A 19,620-nucleotide genomic window follows, 5' to 3' on the forward strand; every position below is an offset into this window, starting at 1 on the left:
AATCATGCCCCAGATCACAGTCTATGAAAAGTGACAAGACACAGAGGCTGTGAGTTGCAATTCTATGCCTGCTGCAATCGTGATGTGCTAAAGAAAAATTCAAAATCACAGACCGAAAAAGTCAAAACCCCATAAACAATAAAATATGGCTATTTTGCAGCATAACTCTTGCTGTACTGTCAACACAGTAGCTCACATATAATGAGATTCTTGGATAAATATAATGTTTTTACATTCATAAAATTTTAATTTTTGAACTAAACCACTAGAATTTGAACTTTTACTATCACTCTTTCGTTTTTAGTAAACCTACCAAAAGAAAATTCTTATTCAAAATTATGGCCTTTTAAAATAATCTGTGGATTTGTGGATTAATTTAATCTTTCTTCAGAACACTCCCATCTAATTTAATTTCAAATAAAGGAACAATGAATTCTTATTTCATAGGGATTGAAGACATTTTTTCTATGAAAAACTGACTGATAAAATACATTTATTTGTTTCTGATATCGTGTCTTCTGTAATTATTCTCATCAAGAAATTCAGTCCAGAGTATCTGAGATTTACTTAGGCGAAGAATGATGGGCCAAAAAATTGATACTGATGAGAGATCCTGACAACACCTAATAGAAAAGGTCTATACATATCAACAGATTCCCCAAGTAAATCTCGGCTTCTTTGCAGGAATCATAATGTACCAGGAAGCCAATTTCTGGAAACAAAATCTCATTTCTTTTATGTGCTTTTTACTTGACTTACAATGTTTTTCACATTGCTCCTGAATTCCCTCGCCTCAATAGACTTTTCAACAGTGCAAACAGAGGGACAAAGACTTAATTTTAAAATATCAACACCGGGGTTTCCCTGGTGGCGCAGTGGTTGAGAGTCCGCCTGCCAAGGCAGAGGACGCGGGTTCATGCCCCAGTCCGGGAAGATCCCACATACCACAGAGCGGCTGGGTCCGTGAGCCATGGCCGCTGAGCCTGCGCGTCTGGAGCCCGTGCTCCGCAACAGGAGAAGCCACAACAGTGAGAGGCCCGTGAACCGACACCACCAAGAAAAAGCCCATTTCATGTGTTCTGACGAGCTACATGCTCTATTAATTTTTTTCTTTCCCAAACACACAGTCAATTCTGAGCGTTCAGCAACCCTAAGAGACACAAGCTAGATCATTTATTACATTAAGTATTCACTTCCGATCCAAAGGGCCCAAGACGATTCCTACAGACTTGAACATCTCTAAGCCAGCAATGAGGATGAAAATGAGAAACATTTGTTCAGCCTTAAAGCACTAAAAAAAGGGGCTTCTCTTGTATCTCTTTACCTGTTCAATGCTAGGTTTCTCAAATGGGGGTTTCTTCTCCAAAGAGCCTTCAACCACAGGTTTTCCTCTTTGTAAAATAGACTTTCTCAAGAGCTGTAAGGAAATCATTTAAAAAAAAATCAGTCAGTGTCACACACGCACACGCACGCACACACACACACACAGACACACACACAGACACAGACACTATGGACTCTCCAAGCTTACAATATTGCTGGGAAAAAAAGGCCACATTAATCTAGAAAAATGGTACAGATGAACTGGTTTGCAAGGCAGAAATAGAGACACAGATGTAGAGAACAAACTTATGGACACCAAGGGGGGAAAAGGGGGATGGAATGAATTGGGAGATTGGGATTAACATATATACACTAATATGTATAAAACAGATTACTAATGAGAACTACTAATGAGAACTTGCTATATAGCCCAGGGAACTCTACTCCACTTCGCTGTACAGTGGAAATTAACACAACATTGTAAAACAACTATACCCCAATTGAAAAAGAAAAAAAATTACAAATATTTTCTCCCATTCTGTTGTTTGCCTTTTAGCTTTATTTATGGTCTTTATAATTTTTTTTCATTTTAATTTACTTAATGTGTCAACTCTTCCTCTTTTTGTTTATCAGAATCTAGGTCTTAACGATATTTCTAAATAATATTAATAATGTTATCTTGCTTAATACTAATAATATCATAAAAGTATTACAAAACCTTAAAAAAAAAAGAGGCCACATAATGGAGCTGGGCCAGGCCATACCATGCTGTCTTCCCACATACAAAAGGAAAAGAAAAAAAGGTTGGCAGAAGAGAAATTCCAAATAAGTCTCAAAGGCAGTAAGTACAGTATAAAGCCCAGAGAATGAGAGCTCAGAAGTCTGCCTTACCGAAGGAAGATGTCACAGAAGAGGAAGGGTATAAACTGAGTCTGGAAGGGAGGACAAACATGAAACAAAACAAGAGGACAGAAAAGCATTTGCAGGAAGGTGAGGTAGGAGGTCAGCCTTGGAGGGAGTTTAAGGGCTCAGTACAGTTGAGGCTGCATCAGTTGGAGGTTAGAAGCCCCATTTAAACTTTGATGTTATTTTTTTCCTAAGATATTTAATCAACCAAGATGTGGATTAAAGGTAATACGTAAGACTAACAAATTTAGTATTCTTTTTTGTTTGTTTGTTTTTGTCTTTTTGTAATCCTGACGTGCTAAAGAAAAATCTTAGTTCCCTGACCAGGGATTAAATCCACGCCCCCTGCAGTGGAATGAATTCCACTGGACCACCAGGGAATTCATTTTAACATCTTATTTTGAGACATTTTAAGCTTAGGCTTTTCTCTGAAATACACAGTGTCTCACACATCACACACACACACACACACACACACACACACACACACACACACACACAGCCTTCGACGGGAAGCTACCATATTCTATTTATCTTAATTACATGCTGGTAAATCCCTAGATCAACAACATGGGTGACTACCAGGTAACGCAATTTGCCTTCACACCCATGACCAGAGCTGTGAGAAGCTAAACACTTTTCGTGTTCTGGGCAGCCAGGAGCACACAGCAGTGCACCACACACCTTTCCTGCTCACTCGCCCTCCCCCACTCTGTTCGTGCCTTCCGCTGACCCAGAGGCTGGTGGACACTGCACCCTCTGCACACGCCCATCCAGGCCAGTGCAGGTGCGCTCATGCTCTGGATGGCCTGATTTAAACCCCTGAAAGGCCGAGGTCCACTGTGTGCGCAGGGGCTGTGTGTGACGGCTGTGTGTAGCACACATGATCCAGGGCCCAGGCTCTTCCGGAAGGAATTCCGTAGGGCTCTCAATTGGCAACTTTCACTGTTGAGGTCTTTTTTCATTTCCTCTCCTTCCACAGAATGCGGGCCAAGTGTTCTGGCATCTCAACGCCCATAAAACAAAAATGTCGCTCTTAAGCCCTGCCATTGGAATGTAAAGCCCTCAAAGAGCAAATATCAGAGAGTAAAAAGAATGCGGAACCGCTCATTAAGACCTAGTTTGAAAATAAATTTGATCTTGAAATTCTTTACCTTCAACCTTTGCTTGAACCTTCAGTAACCTTTACACATGGGCCAGTTATGATATATGACCATGCATTCATTCATTCACTCACTCATTTATTTATTTATTACGTATTTATTTATTACACATTTATTTACATCTTTCTCTCCTTTCTCCACTGACTGCATTTTTGTCCAGTTAAAGTAAGACCATTTGGGAACTTGACCCACTGAGGGTTTCAATTTGGAGGTAGACGGATGAACTGGGGAGATGTCGAATCTCTGCTTCCTCATCTACAAAAGGATGAAGCTGGGATAAACAGCCTTTTATACGAAGACTTTAATAATAGCAGCAAGCATTTGCTTCCTGACTTTCGCCAGGCATTCTCTGTAGTTATCTGTATTACCTCATTAATCCTCCTAACAACCTCTTGAAGTAGGTGCTATCATTGTCTATAGATAAGGAAACACGACTTGCCTGAGGTCACATTCACTAAGTGATGAAGCCAGGACTGGAACCCAGCTATAGCTGAGCTCCAGAGCCACGCTGACAAACACTAGGATAAAATGAGCTTCAGGAAGCAGCTTTTCACTGAGTTCATTTTCAACCTCTAAGGCAGAAGCTTCCAAAATGCTACTAAAGTGCACAATAACATTTTAATTTAATTTAATTATGGAGACATAAGAGACACAGGAACTGCTTTTCCAAAACTAAGAAACGGATGATTTATAACTTATTTGCCCGAAGAATGACTTTGGGGGAGGAGAGAGGAGGATGCTGAATATTTTGGATTTTGTTCTCAAGAGCAAAGATATTTGCATGGCTAAAGATGAGAGAGGTAAGAAAGGGAGAGAGAAAACATACTTCAAAGCGGAGCAGTGTTTTCTGGCCTGTTGGTTGGTTATAAACAGAACCTAGAGGAGGCCGACAGGATGGAAACCTTCCCTTCCAGCAGGGCGGTGAGGAACCGCCCGCCAGGGAGCTGAGTTCCAAGACAAATAATAGCTGCAGTCATGCAGACGTTGTTTTCCTTCAACTAAGGCCTTCTTCCAAAGAAGCTCTAAACAGTATGAACCTGCCAGGGTTCAGTCCAGATGACTCAGGCCTCACGGTCAGGTCAACAAGTTGTCACCTGGAGCAGCCTGGCGCCTGCTAATGGCTGTGGTCTCTCTCCCTTGCCTTTTCCTCCCTCCCCCTACACCCTGCCCCAACATTTACTGTTTTAGTGTTAACAGCCCCACGTGACTCCAAAAGTTGAAAATATAACCCTCTCCCACTCTTGTCCCCCATCAACCCCCAAAACCCCAGTAGTACAATAAAAAACAAAAGTTAATAAAAGGGGAAAAGGGAAAATTACATATTTCAAGTAAATTCAGACCCCTCTGCCCTCACCAACGTTCTAAGAATTGGGTATAAAATTTGCCCTGAGATCCCTAGCAGCCAAAGCAAAAGAGGAAACTCAAAGGAAAATGGATCTCTCCTTGTCATATAAAATGAAGCCCAGCCCTCATTAGGAGATGCAAACTTTTCCTGGCTGTAGGGGAAGGGGAGTGTTTGGGGTTTTGCTTTTTGTTTTTAGAGATCCTCAAAAGGGTTACACAATACAGCATAATCAACAGTGCCCTCAGTAGCAGTTTCTGGGGCTTTTTAAATTATTCCTTCTGTCGGCCTCCTTTGTGAATCTATTTTTGGCAACCTGAATTTCCTCTCTCCATTTTCCCACCCCCGGTTTCCCTCCCCCATCTGCCAGTCCTGATCGCCGTCACCAGCGTGGGGAGACCCATATCAGTGGGAAACGAGGGGCTGGGACCCAATGAAGCTGAGGCAGAGCCATGAAGAGGCAGAGGCAGGGAGTGGCAGCAGTGCTAGGTGACTGGTGTCAACAGGCACAGAGAACAGCGGTCAGACGCCAAAACAAATCTGGAAGTTCTTGATTCCTTCCCTTGAAGAGTCAAGGTCTTAGCAGCATCCCTCCAGCCACTTCTCCTGCCTCCCCCTGCTGCCTGGGCCCCACCATGCTGGGGGGTCACGTCCAGCTCACTCGGAACATGGTCTACACGCCCCTGCCTGGAAGGCGCTTCCCCGGCCCTTTTCAGGGGTGGCTCTCATGCCCCCGCTGTGGTTTCTGCTCAACTGTCATCGCAGACAGGCCTTTCCTAACTGCTCTTCCTTAGCACCAGGTCGCCGCAGCCCACCACCACCGCCCACCCGCCCCCCCCCCCCCCCCCCCCAGCCACCCCGCATCCCTGCCATTCTGATGCCACTTACCCTGCTTTGTCTCTCTTCACAGCACTTATCACCACCTGCAAACATACTGTTGACTTGTTGATTGTCTGCCTCTCTTACTGAAATGTAAACTCCATGAGGGCAAGGGCTTTGTTTTGCCCACTGATCTATCTCTCATGCCTACACGAGCGCCATGCACAGAGCAGGTATGTGCTAAGTCCTTGTTGGATGGATGGATAGGCAATGGAAAGAAATCTATAAGCACATAAAGATATTCAACTCTGTGTACAAGTAGGAAGGCTCTCGAGGAGAGTGAGGTGCTCATTTTAAAGAGTCCCTCACGGAGAAACACATGCTTCTGCAAACCCGAGGGCCAGAAGACGTATCTAAGCTGAGAGCATTCCCACGTGACCTGGCCCATTGATAATGAGCATATTTGAACAGTGAGAGAAAGAAGAAAAGCCCTTCAAAATGTGGAAGTCTCACCTTGAATAGGTAGAAATAAACTTGTTTGGTATCTGCATCTTCTTCCTTGTGGACACAGGTAAAGAGATATTCCACATCCAACACGATTCCCAGGAGTCTGTTCATTTCTTCCTCTGACACATTCTCCAGGTGGGAAACGTGAGCGGCTTAAGATAAAGATCAAAGGAATACAGGTGAGAAGTAGATGGAAACCACGAACAGTCTCCATTTTAAAATGGAACATTCGGGAATTCTCTGGCGGTCCAGTGGTTAGGACTCCGTGCTTTCACTGCAGAGGGCCCGAGTTTGATCCCTGGCTGGGGAACTAAGATCCCACAAGCTGAGTGGTGCAGCCAAAAAATAAAAATAAAATAAAAATTGGACTTCCCGGGTGGCAAAGTGGTTAAGAATCTTCCTGCCAATGCAGGGGACATGGGTTCAAGCCCTGGTCCAGGAAGATCCCACATGCCACGGAGCAACTAAGCCCGTGTGCCACAACTACTGAGCCTGCACTCTAGAGGCTGTGAGCCACAACTACTGAGCCTGTGTGCCACAACTACTGAAGCCTGCGCGCCTAGAGCCCGTGCTCCACAACAAGAGAAGCCACCGCGATGAGAAGCCCATGCACCACAACGAAGAGTAACCCCTGCTGGCCGCAACTAGAGAGAAAGCCCGCGCTCAGCAACGAAGAGCCAACACAGCCAAAAATAAATAAATTTTAAAAATAATAATAATAAAATAAAATAGAACATCCTCTCCCAGGAACCTTCTGGAATGTCAACCCATCAGACTGCACTGTCAATAGAGGAACTTTCTGAACCCCTATAAGACTGATATCTTCACACAAAATCGACTTATAATTGTAAGAGACCACCACTTTGTTAAGCACGAACCTCCCCCTCCAACACTGAAAATGACCAGCGGCAAATGTTCGGTTTTAAGATCTGGAACTTGTTGGCACCAAGTCTGGGTGTGACGGTGTTAAATTCTTATATGTTTCCAAATAAGCCGATTTTCATCGTGCCAAGAGGGTCCTGTGGTCCTACAGGCTGGATCCAGGATTTGAGAACTGCGGGTTCAGAAGGACCCCAAAACCAGGCTCCCTAAAGGTTTAGCTCTAAGTCCTGTGAACAGTTCTGGTGGCCAAGAATATCATATATCAGGAAAGACCAAAAAAGAGTATCAGTAAAAACTGAATGAAGGCCCTTTTCCTCAGCCCTCCTGAGATGCAGTGAAACCTCACTATCTCTGCAGCAAAGCCCCAAGGCCTGTCTGAGTTTGAGATTCAACGTCCTGCACGGTCACGCTCCAAACCCACCTTTCCTACCTTTATTCTGTTGTCTCACTATCATTAAGTGGCATATCCATCACCCTCCTCCCCTCCCACACCCCTGTCCTCTCTTCTTCCCAAATCCAGCCCATTTTTCAAGATGAACATGTTTTATCCTCAAAATAATCCTATGAAGTAGGGATGAGTAGCCCCATTTTACGGTTGAGGAAACTGAGGCCCACAGAGACTGAATGCTGTTTCCTCCGATGTCAATTGGCCAACAAGGCAGAGCTGGGGTCTGAAAGCAAAGGATGTTTGACCCAAATTCTGAAGCACCCACACACATATTTTTTGGATGATTCGGTGATTCACTTCCAGCCCCTTTCACTTGAAAGGGACTCACTCTAGGTAAGCCATCCAATACCCAACCAGGAGCCCAGGAGCACCTTAGGTGGGACCGTGGCTCTCAGGTCTGTGTCCCCAGAACTAACCACTATGCTCACTGTGCTAACAGGCACTGCCCTTCAAGAGTGATCCATTTCAGGTATGTTGACTGAAAATGCTTGGACCTAGAAGCGCTTGAGATGACTTCTAAGGAAAGATTAAACTATGGAGAAGGGTAGGCTTTTCCTTGCCTTTTTAAAGGGAGCTGGAACTAAAGATTCTCGAGGAACAATCCAGGTGTCAAGCATGGGTCAAGCTACTCCAGAGACCAAACCATGGAGCCCAGTCCGAAGTCTGGGATAGAGAACGCAGCTGGTACCCCACCCAGATCCCCTTCCCTTACCACCTCAGAGCACATCTCCTGGCCTCCAACTGCCAGCAGCTCTATTCCCTCCTGTCATCATAATCTGCTCTGCCACCTACACGCCCCTCAAGAGCAGCCTTCAAGTTAGCGTATAAAGACCCCAGTTGCCTCGCCCCTCGGGGGAAATAACTCTGAGCTAAGTGCTCCAGACCAGCTCTCACATCTTCCCCACAGAATTACCCACCTGTTGCCCACAGCGGGAACTGGCTTAATAATGCACCCATATCGGCCGCCTTCTCCTCCTGGTCTCACTTTCCCAATCCCCTACCTCCATCCCAAATAAACTAGGACTTGCACTCAGATCCTTGTCTTTGGCTCTGCATCTGTGGGACCTCAAACGAAGATATCCGATCAAAAGCATTTTCTGAGAGGTAAGAGGTTTACATACCAAGAGGGTGGGCCTTCCACGCGTCCATGAGGAAGCCAGACTAAAGGGGTTCCAGTTAGAGGGGCAGAGGCCACCCACCTTTCATTCCTTTCTAATGCAGAAAAGCAATGGGAAGGCAGAGGGAAGGGCCCAAGTCACAGGCCACTGGTGATGAGTGTAGGTGTGCGCACACCTACATGTGCACGGGTGTGCACCTCTAGACAGCGTTTCTAACAGGGAAGAGGGGAGGAAGGAAATTTGGTGAGGTCTGCCTTAGGTACCATAGATACATCCACAGATACATCTCGACTTGACAACGCCAACACTATATTACTACATTATGTACACACGAACGTCAGTATTCAAATCTATTACTTTCTACTTGGCTCTACAATATGTGGCTTCATCACTTTCTAATAGATGCCCTTTTAGGTAGAACATTGGCTGGGTCATCTTGTTTTCTCAGGAATGCAAAATTTTCTTTGAGGTTAGTCTGAAGCCTTTGGGAGACAGGCCTTATTCTGACAAGTAGGTCAAAATTTTTATGTCACTTATTTACAGAAACAATTTTATTTAAGACTGTTTTGGTCTTGTAATGTTTTAATCTCTTTCCAGTGATAAGTTATGAAAGCAATCAGTCTCCAATATAATATAAATGCCTTCAGATTCTCCAAAATATGAAACAGTCTAATTAAGGTGCTAACATATAGTGGCTTTAACTCGTAGAAGTATATGCCGTGATTCACTTTTGAAACCAGTGGTTCACTTTCTTTAAGCCACAAATGCTTTGCCCAGATAACTCCTTAATCAGAATTTCGAAAGAGTTGCTCTTTTTAAACAGAGGTTGAAACAGAGGTTGGAAGCTCCAATTTTCAAAATGGGGTGGGAGTTGGGTGGGGCCCAGCATCCCCTCCCCTTGTTGGGGCTCTAAGCTGCATGGTTTGAAAACCACGATATTCTGAAGAGGAGACTAGATAAAACTTAAAATGCTTAAGACATGAGACCTGAGGAGGTCCATTTCCTTCTGATTCTGCGCATAAGGAAATCCATAATCTCTCCTCCAAGCTCTGTGTGTGACCCCAAGTACAGAGGAGTAGAGCTGGAGATACGGGGAAATGGAAACGAAGCTGCAGGTTCCCAGAGGGAGGAAGGGCGAGGCTGTGCTGGACAAATGGGGGTGTCCCTCACAGCTGAGAGGGTAGGAATCTTCCTCCAAGAATAAAGGAAGGGTGGGTCGGGGGGTGAAGGGAGCTATACTGAGGCAGAAGGATGACAGTGCACGGAAAGGGTTAAGCTTCCTAGAATGAATGATGGGGTGGGGTGGGGGCAAGATCAGGTGAAAACAGAGGGAGTGGACCATCTACTTGAGAAGGAGAAAAGCAGCTCTGGACAACTTGCCATGAAAGAGAAGCTTCCATATAGTGAGAAAGCCAGCACGGGCAGATACGACCACACTGCATTAATGTTTAGTAGTCTGCACCTGCCCTGTTCTCAGACTCTCCAAGCATGGGCCCCTTTCACCAACACTCCTTTTCAGTCTCTAAGCATCTAGCACTCAGCTTTTCCCTCTCACCAAATCCACATCACCAGCTAACGTCTCCTCCAACCCGAATCATCCATCCCCACACCCTACCTCACCACCTCGCCATCCCAACAACCAGTGCACCACCATCCTGGCAAACTTGACTCCAGGATTAAGATCCTCAAGGCCATCCTCAAAACAGCAACTCCCGCTTGCCAAGGACCCCGGCGATCACTCCTTCACTGTCCTTCATCCCCCAACCAGTGCCACCACCGGACGGACGCAGCTGAGCTTTCCCACCCCTACCTTTGTGATCACTGGGATCTCAAGCCCACGGCACAAAACAACCCCCAACTGCTCTGCTGCCACGGGAGTCTCCCTAAAGCCCCACTGTCCTCATCAACCCCATCTCCACCAAATCCAGAGACATCTCCTGACTCTTGGGGGCTGCTGAGCAGAATTAGATAGACCCCACAGTCAACATCACGTCATGCCAACACCCAGATACACTTCACTCTAACTGTAAAGCGAAACTACTTACTGAACTCGTATTTAACTAAAAAGAGCCACTTATGGGGCTTCCCTGGTGGCGCAGCGGTTGAGAGTCCGCCTGCCGATGCAGGGGACGCGGGTTCGAAAAAAAAAAAAAAAAAAGAGCCACTTATTATTGGAAAAAAAAAAAACCTCTTAATGTTTTCCAAAGAAACCTTTCTGATGCAAATAAGCTCCCTTTGATGAACCAAAAGCATATTTTCTTGAAGAGATATGCCTCTATTATTTACAAGCCTGGAGGCATATATTAAAAAAATAAAAATCGGGCTTCCCTGGTGGCGCAGTGGTTGAGAGTCCGCCTGCTGACGCAGGGGACGCGGGTTCGTGCCCCGGTCCGGGAGGATCCCACGTGCCGCGGAGCGGCTGGGCCCGTGAGCCATGGCCGCTGAGCCTGCGCATCCAGAGCCTGTGCTCCGCAACAGGAGAGGCCACAACAGTGAGAGGCCCGCGTACCGCAAAAAATAATAATAATAAAAATCTATAAACTACAATGTACAAATCTATAGCAGTTAATCGGCCACAGAACTCATAACACTGAGTCAATGCTATTTAAAGCTTTGATACATGTTCCCTAATGTATCTTCCCAATAAAGTTTGCATCCATGTCCATCCTATCAGCAGTGTGCTAGAATACCCCTTTCCCCTCGCTTGCCAACAGTGAAGAATCATGCTCAGTCATTTAATCAGCCTTTTGAAAATTAATCAGGGTCCCCCACTGTTTTGATTTGCATTCGCTGGAACGCCCTTGGAGTTGTTTGTTTTTCATGTTACTGGCCATTTGTATTTGTTCTTTTGTACACTACCTATGCATGCCCTCTGCCTGCTTTTTTTAGGATGTGGGTCTTTTTCTAATTGCTTGAAAGAGCTTTCTGTCTATCCTCCTGGATTTCATTGGGGTTTTTGTTTGTTAGGTTGTGGTTTGGTTATATAGGAATTTTACATTTTTCAGAAAGTCAAATCTATGTCTGGCATTTCTTTAAGGTCTTGCTTGCAAAGGTCTTTCCCATAGAACTAAAAGATGACAAAAATGTATTTTCTCCTAGCTCTTCAACAGGTTTGTTCTTAACATTTAAAACATTTCTCCACTGAAACATCAATATCATAAAAGACCAAAAAAAAAAGAGAAAAAAGGCAGAGGAACCGTTCCATGTCAGAGAAGACTAAAGAGGCCGGCTGTGATGTTGTGATTTATATAAAGAAACATATATTTGGTCTCTGTCCCCTTTCCTAGCACAGTTTCCTAGTAAACTTTCCAAATCTCTTGGAATTTCATAAGTAAAGGTGAAAGGAGTGTCTGTTGTTATTCCTAACGTGTCCCTTTCGACCACACCTGAGCTTCTGTGAATGGGCTTTTGGAAAGCCCCTACTGATGGGGATTGGTTGCCAGGGGAAACAATGAGAAGGCTGGAACTCAGCCAGCCCCCTCCACCTCCCCAGGAGAGAAGGGGGTCTGGAGGCTGAGCTAATCACTAATCAATCACTATGCCTATGTAAACAAGACTTCCGTTAAAACCCCTAACTGAAGGGCATGTGAAGGTTCCATTAGCTGAAGCCTGGAGGTGCTGGGAGGGCAGCTCGCTTGGACACAGCAGAGGAGCTTTGGGCTCCTTCCACCCGACCCTGCTCTGTGCATCTCTTCCATCTGGCTGTTCCTGACTTGTATCCTTTTTATAGAAAGCCAGAGATCTAGTAAGTAAACTGTTTTCCTGAGAACTGTGAGCCACTCTAGAAAATTATCCAACTCGACAAGGGGGCCGTAGGAACCTCTGATATACAGCCGATCAGTCAGAAGCACGGGTTAGGACCTGAGCTTGGGGTCGGCATCTGAGCCCTTACCCTGTGGGGTCTGTGCTAACTACAGGAAGATAGTAGCAGAATCCAGTTAAGTCGCAGGACACCCAGTCAGTGTCTGCTGGAGAGCTGGAGAACCGCTCGGTGTGGAAAAACCTGCACATCTGGTGTCAGAAGCCTTCCGCAAGTGCTGGGTGTGAGAAGACTCAGTGTTTTCCATTCACATGACAACTAAATACATATGTAATTCTAGACTGGGTGCTTAATGGAGAGGAAAATACACTCGAAAAGACATTTTGGGGTCAACTATAAAACTGGAATACAAGCAGTAGATTAAGTATTACATTAATGTTAATATTTACTGAAGTTGGTAACTAAACTGAGGTTATGTAAAAGAATATCTGGGAATTCCCTGGCGGTCCTGTGGTTGGGACTCGGCGCTTTCACTGCCGTGGTCCAGGTTTGATCCCTGGCCAGGGAACTAAGATCTTGCATGCAGTGCGGTGTGGCCAAAAAAATTAAAAATTAAAAAAAAAAAAAAAAAGAATACCCTTAAATTTAGAAAATACATACTTATATATTTAAGAGGAAAAAACCATGATGTAAATGCAACTTATTCTCATATGGTCCAGGAAAAAAGTATAATACATACAAATACACACACACACAGACTCGTATATATGATATCAGTCTGTGTATCTGTGTGTGTGTGTGCACACGCATGCACACGCAAACACACATATGAGAGCAAATGACAAAGCAAACAGGGCAAAATGTTACCAATAGGTAAATCTGGGCAAAAGATACATGGGATGCTCCTTGTTACTATTCTCATGACTTTTCTGTAAGTTTGAAATTATTTTCAAATAAATAGTTTTTTAACAAAATCATTCTTCCATCTAGAATTTGATAATCGCACGTAAAAGGACCCTACTTTCATTTCAAATTGTCTTCCAAGAGCCTGGTACAAAGCATCCATATAATTACCCAAGAATGGCCTACCCCTGACTTGTGGGAAAAGCTCCCTTCTGCTCAGCGCTGTTGCCCACAGTGTCCAGGGCATGGGGACGCGGGGGACGCGGTGCGTCAAGGACTGGGCGGCCACCACCTTGCATCTCCCAGCAGGGTGGACCCTACCACCCCGCAGGGCTGAGTCAGACTTGCAAACACCCAGGGTGCCAGAGTGACCTGCCAAAACCTGCTGCCAGGAATCACAGTGCAGCTGTGGCCTTGCTGGGAACAGGAAACGCACTGTCACTGCAGGCTGTGACCTTCACTCACTCAGCTCTGGCCCCGTAGATCTGTCCTGCACTTCTCCTGCGGACAGCCTGCCAGTCCTCACACACCCTGCGGCGGGAACAGGCGGCTGCTGGGCAGGCTGCTACCACAGCTCCGCTCCTCTGGACCGGAAAGAAAGCAAAGGGCACAGCATCTGTAGGATCTGTGAGCTGTTCACACATAGTTTTTGTTCATGGGAATTTGAGGTCAAGGCTAGAAGAGGTCAAATGAAGTCTTTCAATGAAAGCTTCTGAATTGACTATGTGCAAAAGGTTTATAATTTAATGGTAGTTTCCTAAAATGGAAAAGAATCTGAAAAAGAACAGATAGATAGATAAACTGAATCACTTTGCTGTACACCTGAAACTAACTCAACATTGTAAATCATCTATACTTCAATAAAAAATAAAATTTTTTAAAGGAATTTTTTTTTTAATTAAATAAATAAAAGTGGGGCTTCCCTGGTGGTGCAGTGGTTGAGAGTCCGCCTGCCGATGCAGAGGACACGGGTTTGTGCCCCGGTCTGGGAAGATCCCACATGCCGCGGAGAGGCTGGGCCCGTGAGCCACGGCCGCTGAGCCTGAGGGTCTGGAGCCTGTGCTCTGCAACGGGAGAGGCCACAACAGTGAGAGGCCCGCGTACCGCAAAAAAAAAAAAAAAGATTAAGAAGCTTAAGAGAGTTCAGTCCAACAGAAATATGATGTGAGCCACATATATACTTTTAGATACTCTAGTAACCACTTTATTTTTTCTTATAATAGATGGTCAAGAAACACTTATTTTATTTTTTTAAATTTCTTTTGGCTGCTCCACGCTGCTTATGGGATCTTTTTTCCCCGATTAGGGATTGAACCCGGGCCTCCGGGAGTGGACGCATGGAGTCCTAACCACTGGACCACGAGGGAAGTCCCTAGTAACCACTTTAAAAAAGGTAAAAAGAGGGCTTTCCCTGGTGGCGCAGTGGGTGAGAGTCCGCCTGCCGATGCAGGGGACACAGGTTTGTGCCCCGGTCCGGGAAGATCCCACATGCCGCGGAGCGGCTGGGCCCGTGAGCCGTGGCCGCTGAGCCTGCACGTCCGGAGCCAAAATGTAAAAAGAAATAGGTGAAATTCGTTTTAATATATTTTATCTAACCTAATATATACTAAATTATTTCAACATGTACTCAATATTAAAAATATTTTACATTCTTTTCTCATACTAAGTCTTCAAAATCGGTGTGCATTTTCCAAGGGCAGCACATTGTAACTCGAGCAGCCACAGGTGGCTACGATGTTGCACAGGGCAGGTACCCATTATAAACCATGAAACCTCCTCCGCAAATAAATGCAACCAGCCGTCTCTTTAGTATTACTAAATGTAATGGATATCTACTAATGAAACAATCCAATTACACCCAAGGAACTAAATGTATTAGGAACTAGAGAAAAAGTCAGTCCTTCATCTCAGTCCAGTATAGAAAACCAATAAGGGTAGAGAGAACTATAGTTATACAAGCAGCAACACTGCAGTGCAGCTCCAGGAAGTCCTTTATTGTCTGTACCAAGGGCTGGGGTAGTCAGGCCTTGGAGGTGAGTAGGGTTCCCCCCGCAGAGAAAGAAGGAGAGGCATGGCAGGTGCTGTGCACCTCCACATCCAAGGCAGAGGTAGGAGAAAGTGTGGAGAAGAGAAGGTGGAGCGGCCCGGGGACCAAAACGCAACCCAGGAGGAGGAAAGGCCTGACCCACCTCGCATGCTCAGCTGAAGTGGGCCTTCATCCTGAGAATGAGAGGCCTCCCAGTGGGCTGAAGCAGGAGAATGTGACCACATTAGGTCACTAGTGCTTTCTTGGGAAGCCAGGTGTGCAAGCATGAAGATGGGGCCACCAGGTGCTGCTGCAGATGCGACCACAGAAGGCAGAGAAGCAGCCTGAATCCAGGCAGAGCTGGCGGGAGGTGCACTCAGACAACATCCACAGGACTTCGTGGCCCGAGGAGCACAGGGAAAAGTAATAACCTATGTCAGGTGAGCACGAAAAATGCTACCACGTTTATCCCCTAACTGCGGCTGTACCAGACTCACAGGTCCTGACAACTCTGAAGTCTGTGTAGAAAAACAGAGGACCCCCAGCCAAGAGGAATATGCAGACCTGACCCAGGTGGCTGTGTCCATGTGCTGGCCGGGCCCCATACTTCTGTCACTTGGCATCTGCCCGGGACATGTGTAAATGGGGACCAGGTATGACTAAGTGGTGAAGGGGTTTGCAAATGCGGCAAAGCCAGAGAAGAGATGTTGGATCAATAGTCCATGAGAAAAATACTGGTAAGATACTTCATACTGTTCAAGAAATAAGCTCTGGTGTAACTGTTAATGCTGGTCTTTACTTTCCTTGGAAAGTTTCTACCGTAAATAAGCAGGTAAGCAGAGGTAACCATAGGAATATATACCAATTTCCACTTCTGTGATGTTTAAATATATGTGTGTGTATCAGAAAAAAACTGATGACATTAAAAAACAATCAGAAACCGGGACTTCCCTGGTGGCACAGTGGTTAAGAATCAACCCGCCAATGCAGGGGACACTGGTTTGATTCCTGGTCCGGGAAGATCCCACATGCCGTGGAGCAGCTAAGCCCATGCGCCACAACTACTGAGCCTGCGCTCTAGAGCCCGCGAGCCACAACTACTGAACCCACGTGCTGCAACGACTGAAACCCGTGCGCCTAGAGCCCGTGCTCTGCAACAAGAGAAGCCACTGCAGAGCGAAGCCCGCGTACCACAACAAAGAGTAGCCACTGCTCGCCGCAACTAGAGAAAGCCCGCGCACAGCAACGAAGACCCAATGCAGCCAAAAATTTTTAAAAATTAAATTAAAAGGGGAAAAAAAAATCAGAAACCTTCCTAAAAACTTCAAAAAATGATCAATAGTCAAATTTAATAATCAGTATGTTCAGGCACAGTTCAGAACAATGGACTCCAAAATAACAACAAAAATTCCAATTGTGTTTTGATCACAATGGTGTTTCCTACTGTCCTGGTCATAAAAGGAGGTTGCCATTTAAACAAGCAGTCCCAAAATAAGAAATTTTGATTAATACTAAAGTAAGGAGACGTGTTTGGGCCAACTGAAGTACTTTGTTAGTATCCTTCGCCAAATTTTTATAAGCTGAATGTACTTATACCAATCCCAAATATCAAATAATGTCAGAGAATGGAGTAGAATGTTCTAGGCCAGCACTATCCAATAGATATATAATGCAAGCCACACATGTAATTTTAAGTTTTCCAGTAGCAACACTGAAAAAAGAAACAGGTGAAATTAATTTGAATAATACATTTTATTAACCCAAAATATCCAAAATATTACCATTTCAACATGTAATCAAAATTAATGAGATATCTCACTTTTTTTTCATACTAAGCTTTCAAAATCTGGCCTGTGTTTCACACCCACAGCTCATCTCAATCTAGAGCAGCTACAACTCAAGGGCTCATTAGCCAAATGTAGCAAGTGGCTATAGTATTAGACAGCGTAGGTCTAGACTAACAATTGCATTCTGTGGATGAAGATACTGAACAGCAAAGGCGTTAGGGGACTGGTAAACTGCCAAGCCAGGCGTAGAACTGTTAGTTTCTAACTCCTGCCCGAATGTTCTTTCTATTTAATCAGCCCATCAGCCCTGCAGTAGCCCTGCGTTTGACACCCAGGAGACACAGAAGAGTATCAAATTAAGGCAGGCCAAGGACGCCTGGGATGCAAGTCGCTGTCAGGAGACCGCGTGAAACTAGAGCTCACTGTCAAAAGACCGTGTATGGCTGAGCCAAAGGACACCCAACAGCAATCAACAGAACAGACACCATCTCAATCGATACGCCTGAGTGTTTTGTTTTGACAAGTCCAAGAACACTACATATATTGTAGGATCTAAATTCATCATACTCAGAATAGTAACTGTGAAAATAGCACAGTGCACACAAATCGAAATGTTTTTGAGAATTCAAGCTTGCATGACACTGGACAGAATTCCCTAGACCCTGACCTCTACTTTGTTGGTAATATTTAAGAAGTCATGTGCAGGAATAAGAAAAAGGAATAAGAAAAGTCATGTGCAGGAATAAGAAGTCATGTGCAGGAATAAGAATATCTTTTTTTTTGTCTGGCAAAAAAAAAAAAAAAGTGGGGAGGGAAATTGTCAAATGTTAATCATTGTTAAAGCTGGCTGATGGATACAAGGCTGTTTATTAAATGATTCTTCCTACCTTGATACATATGTGGAAGTTTCCACAATAAAAAGTTTTTAAAGGGAATTCCCTGGCGGTCCAGTGGTTAGGACTCCAGGCTCCCACTGCTGGGGGCCTGGGTTGAATCTCTGGTCAGGGAACTAAGATCCCGCAAGCCTTGCGGCCCGGCCAAAAAAAAAAAAAAAAAGGGTCTTTAAGAAAAGGGGTTGGGAAGGAGGCATAATCCTCCTTCTAGAAGAGGAAAAAGTTTTCTTGAGCCCCGGCACTGAGACCAGTAAATAATCTACGGCATTCGGGCAATAATTCCAAGTGCACTTGAAAATATGCAGACATCCCAATTCTAAGAAAGCAAACTGATTAGAGAAGAGAAAGGAACCGACAGGGGGAAAATATTTTTAAAATGCCTACAACCCCAATACCCTGAGAAAATCACTGTCAGCAATGCAGCACATGTCCTTCCAGATCATCTCCTGTTCGTATGTATTAAAATATTATCGGGCTTCCCTGGTGGCGCACTGGTTGAGAGTCTGCCTGCCGATGCAGGGGACACGGGTTCGTGCCCCAATCTGGAAAGACCCCACATGCCGCGGAGCGGCTAGGCCCGTGAGCCGTGGCCGCTGAGCCTGCGCGTCCGGAGCCTGTGCTCCGCAAGGGGAGAGGCCAAAACAGTGAGAGGCCCGCATACCGCAAAAAAAAAAAAAAAAAAAAAAAAAAAAAAAAAAAAAAAAAAAAAAAAAAAAATATTATCAAACCGAAAGAAATGAGATTATCCTCATGGTGCTGTTCTCAAGTCAGCAGCCCTGCATTTGGGAATGACCACCTTCCGAATAGTTCTCACAGAGTGAAACTCAGGGCTGGGCGAGTGACAGAGACCACACTAATCAGCCCCTCCTCTGAGGATTTAAATCCTGAACCAATACTCCCAGGGACAGAAGTTAATGGACCTGAATCATACAGGGTCCTGGACAGAAGGCCCATGAATTCCTGCCGCTGGGATCCCAGGACCTGACTGATACTGGGTTTCCCTCTGTTTCCGGCTTGTGGAAGCGACCAGTACTCTTCTTATGCATATGGTTTTCTCATTCAAACTGGACAGAGTTCCCATGTGTTGTTTGAAGTAAAGAACCCTAATAAGAGTAATAAGAACACATTAATCTTCCAGGTATTGTGCTAAAATTCTGATAGGCATTCATTCATTTAATCCTCACGATGCTCCCATGAGGTAAATACTATTATTAACTCCATTTCAGAACTGAAAAACTGGAGGGCCAGGCTGATTACATAATATGCCGCAACTCACAGCTACTGGCTGTTGAGCAAGGATTTGAACTTGCGCTGCTGGATCTTGTCATTTAGTCCTCCAATTAAGCTGCTTTCTGACCTGCTTTTTTCATTAATAATACATTAAGAATATCTTTCCTTGCTGGAAAACACACCTTTTGTTAATAGTCATATTGAATTTCATAATATAGATTTTCATAATTCAACCAAGGATCTCCTGCACTGGAATATTTAGATTGTTTCTAGTTTTTTTAATATCATGAATATGGCTATAATAGCTGTCCTTTTAATCTGAAGGCACATCTTAATTTATATTTAGGTTAACTTTCTGGCATGGATTTGTCAGGTCAAAGGATATGTACCCTTTTTTTCCATTCTCGATTATGTATTGTCAAATAAGGGTACTTGTTTTCAAAGCTTGTTAAGAAATATAAAAGGGAACAAAGTTGGCTTTTCTTTGAGAAAGGCTGTTTCTGCCTTTGGGCA

At 44.7% G+C, this 19,620-nt stretch overlaps 1 protein-coding gene across 1 annotated transcript in view; it reads right to left on the minus strand.

The window, feature by feature from the left end:
- KAT2B (lysine acetyltransferase 2B) overlaps positions 1-19,620 on the minus strand; it is a 71,104-nt gene that overhangs the window by 47,303 nt on the left and 4,181 nt on the right. Inside the window, exons 3-4 of the mRNA XM_007470642.1 lie at positions 6,067-6,212; positions 1,325-1,417 (exon numbers count right to left, since the gene is read on the minus strand). Of these exons, the coding sequence (XP_007470704.1) occupies positions 1,325-1,417; positions 6,067-6,212 (239 nt within the window). The remainder of the gene's footprint in view (positions 1-1,324; positions 1,418-6,066; positions 6,213-19,620) is intronic.

The sequence above is a fragment of the Lipotes vexillifer genome, unplaced genomic scaffold (assembly GCF_000442215.2).
Source record: "Lipotes vexillifer unplaced genomic scaffold, Lipotes_vexillifer_v1.1 scaffold418, whole genome shotgun sequence".
Taxonomy (NCBI): Eukaryota; Metazoa; Chordata; class Mammalia; order Artiodactyla; family Lipotidae; genus Lipotes; species Lipotes vexillifer.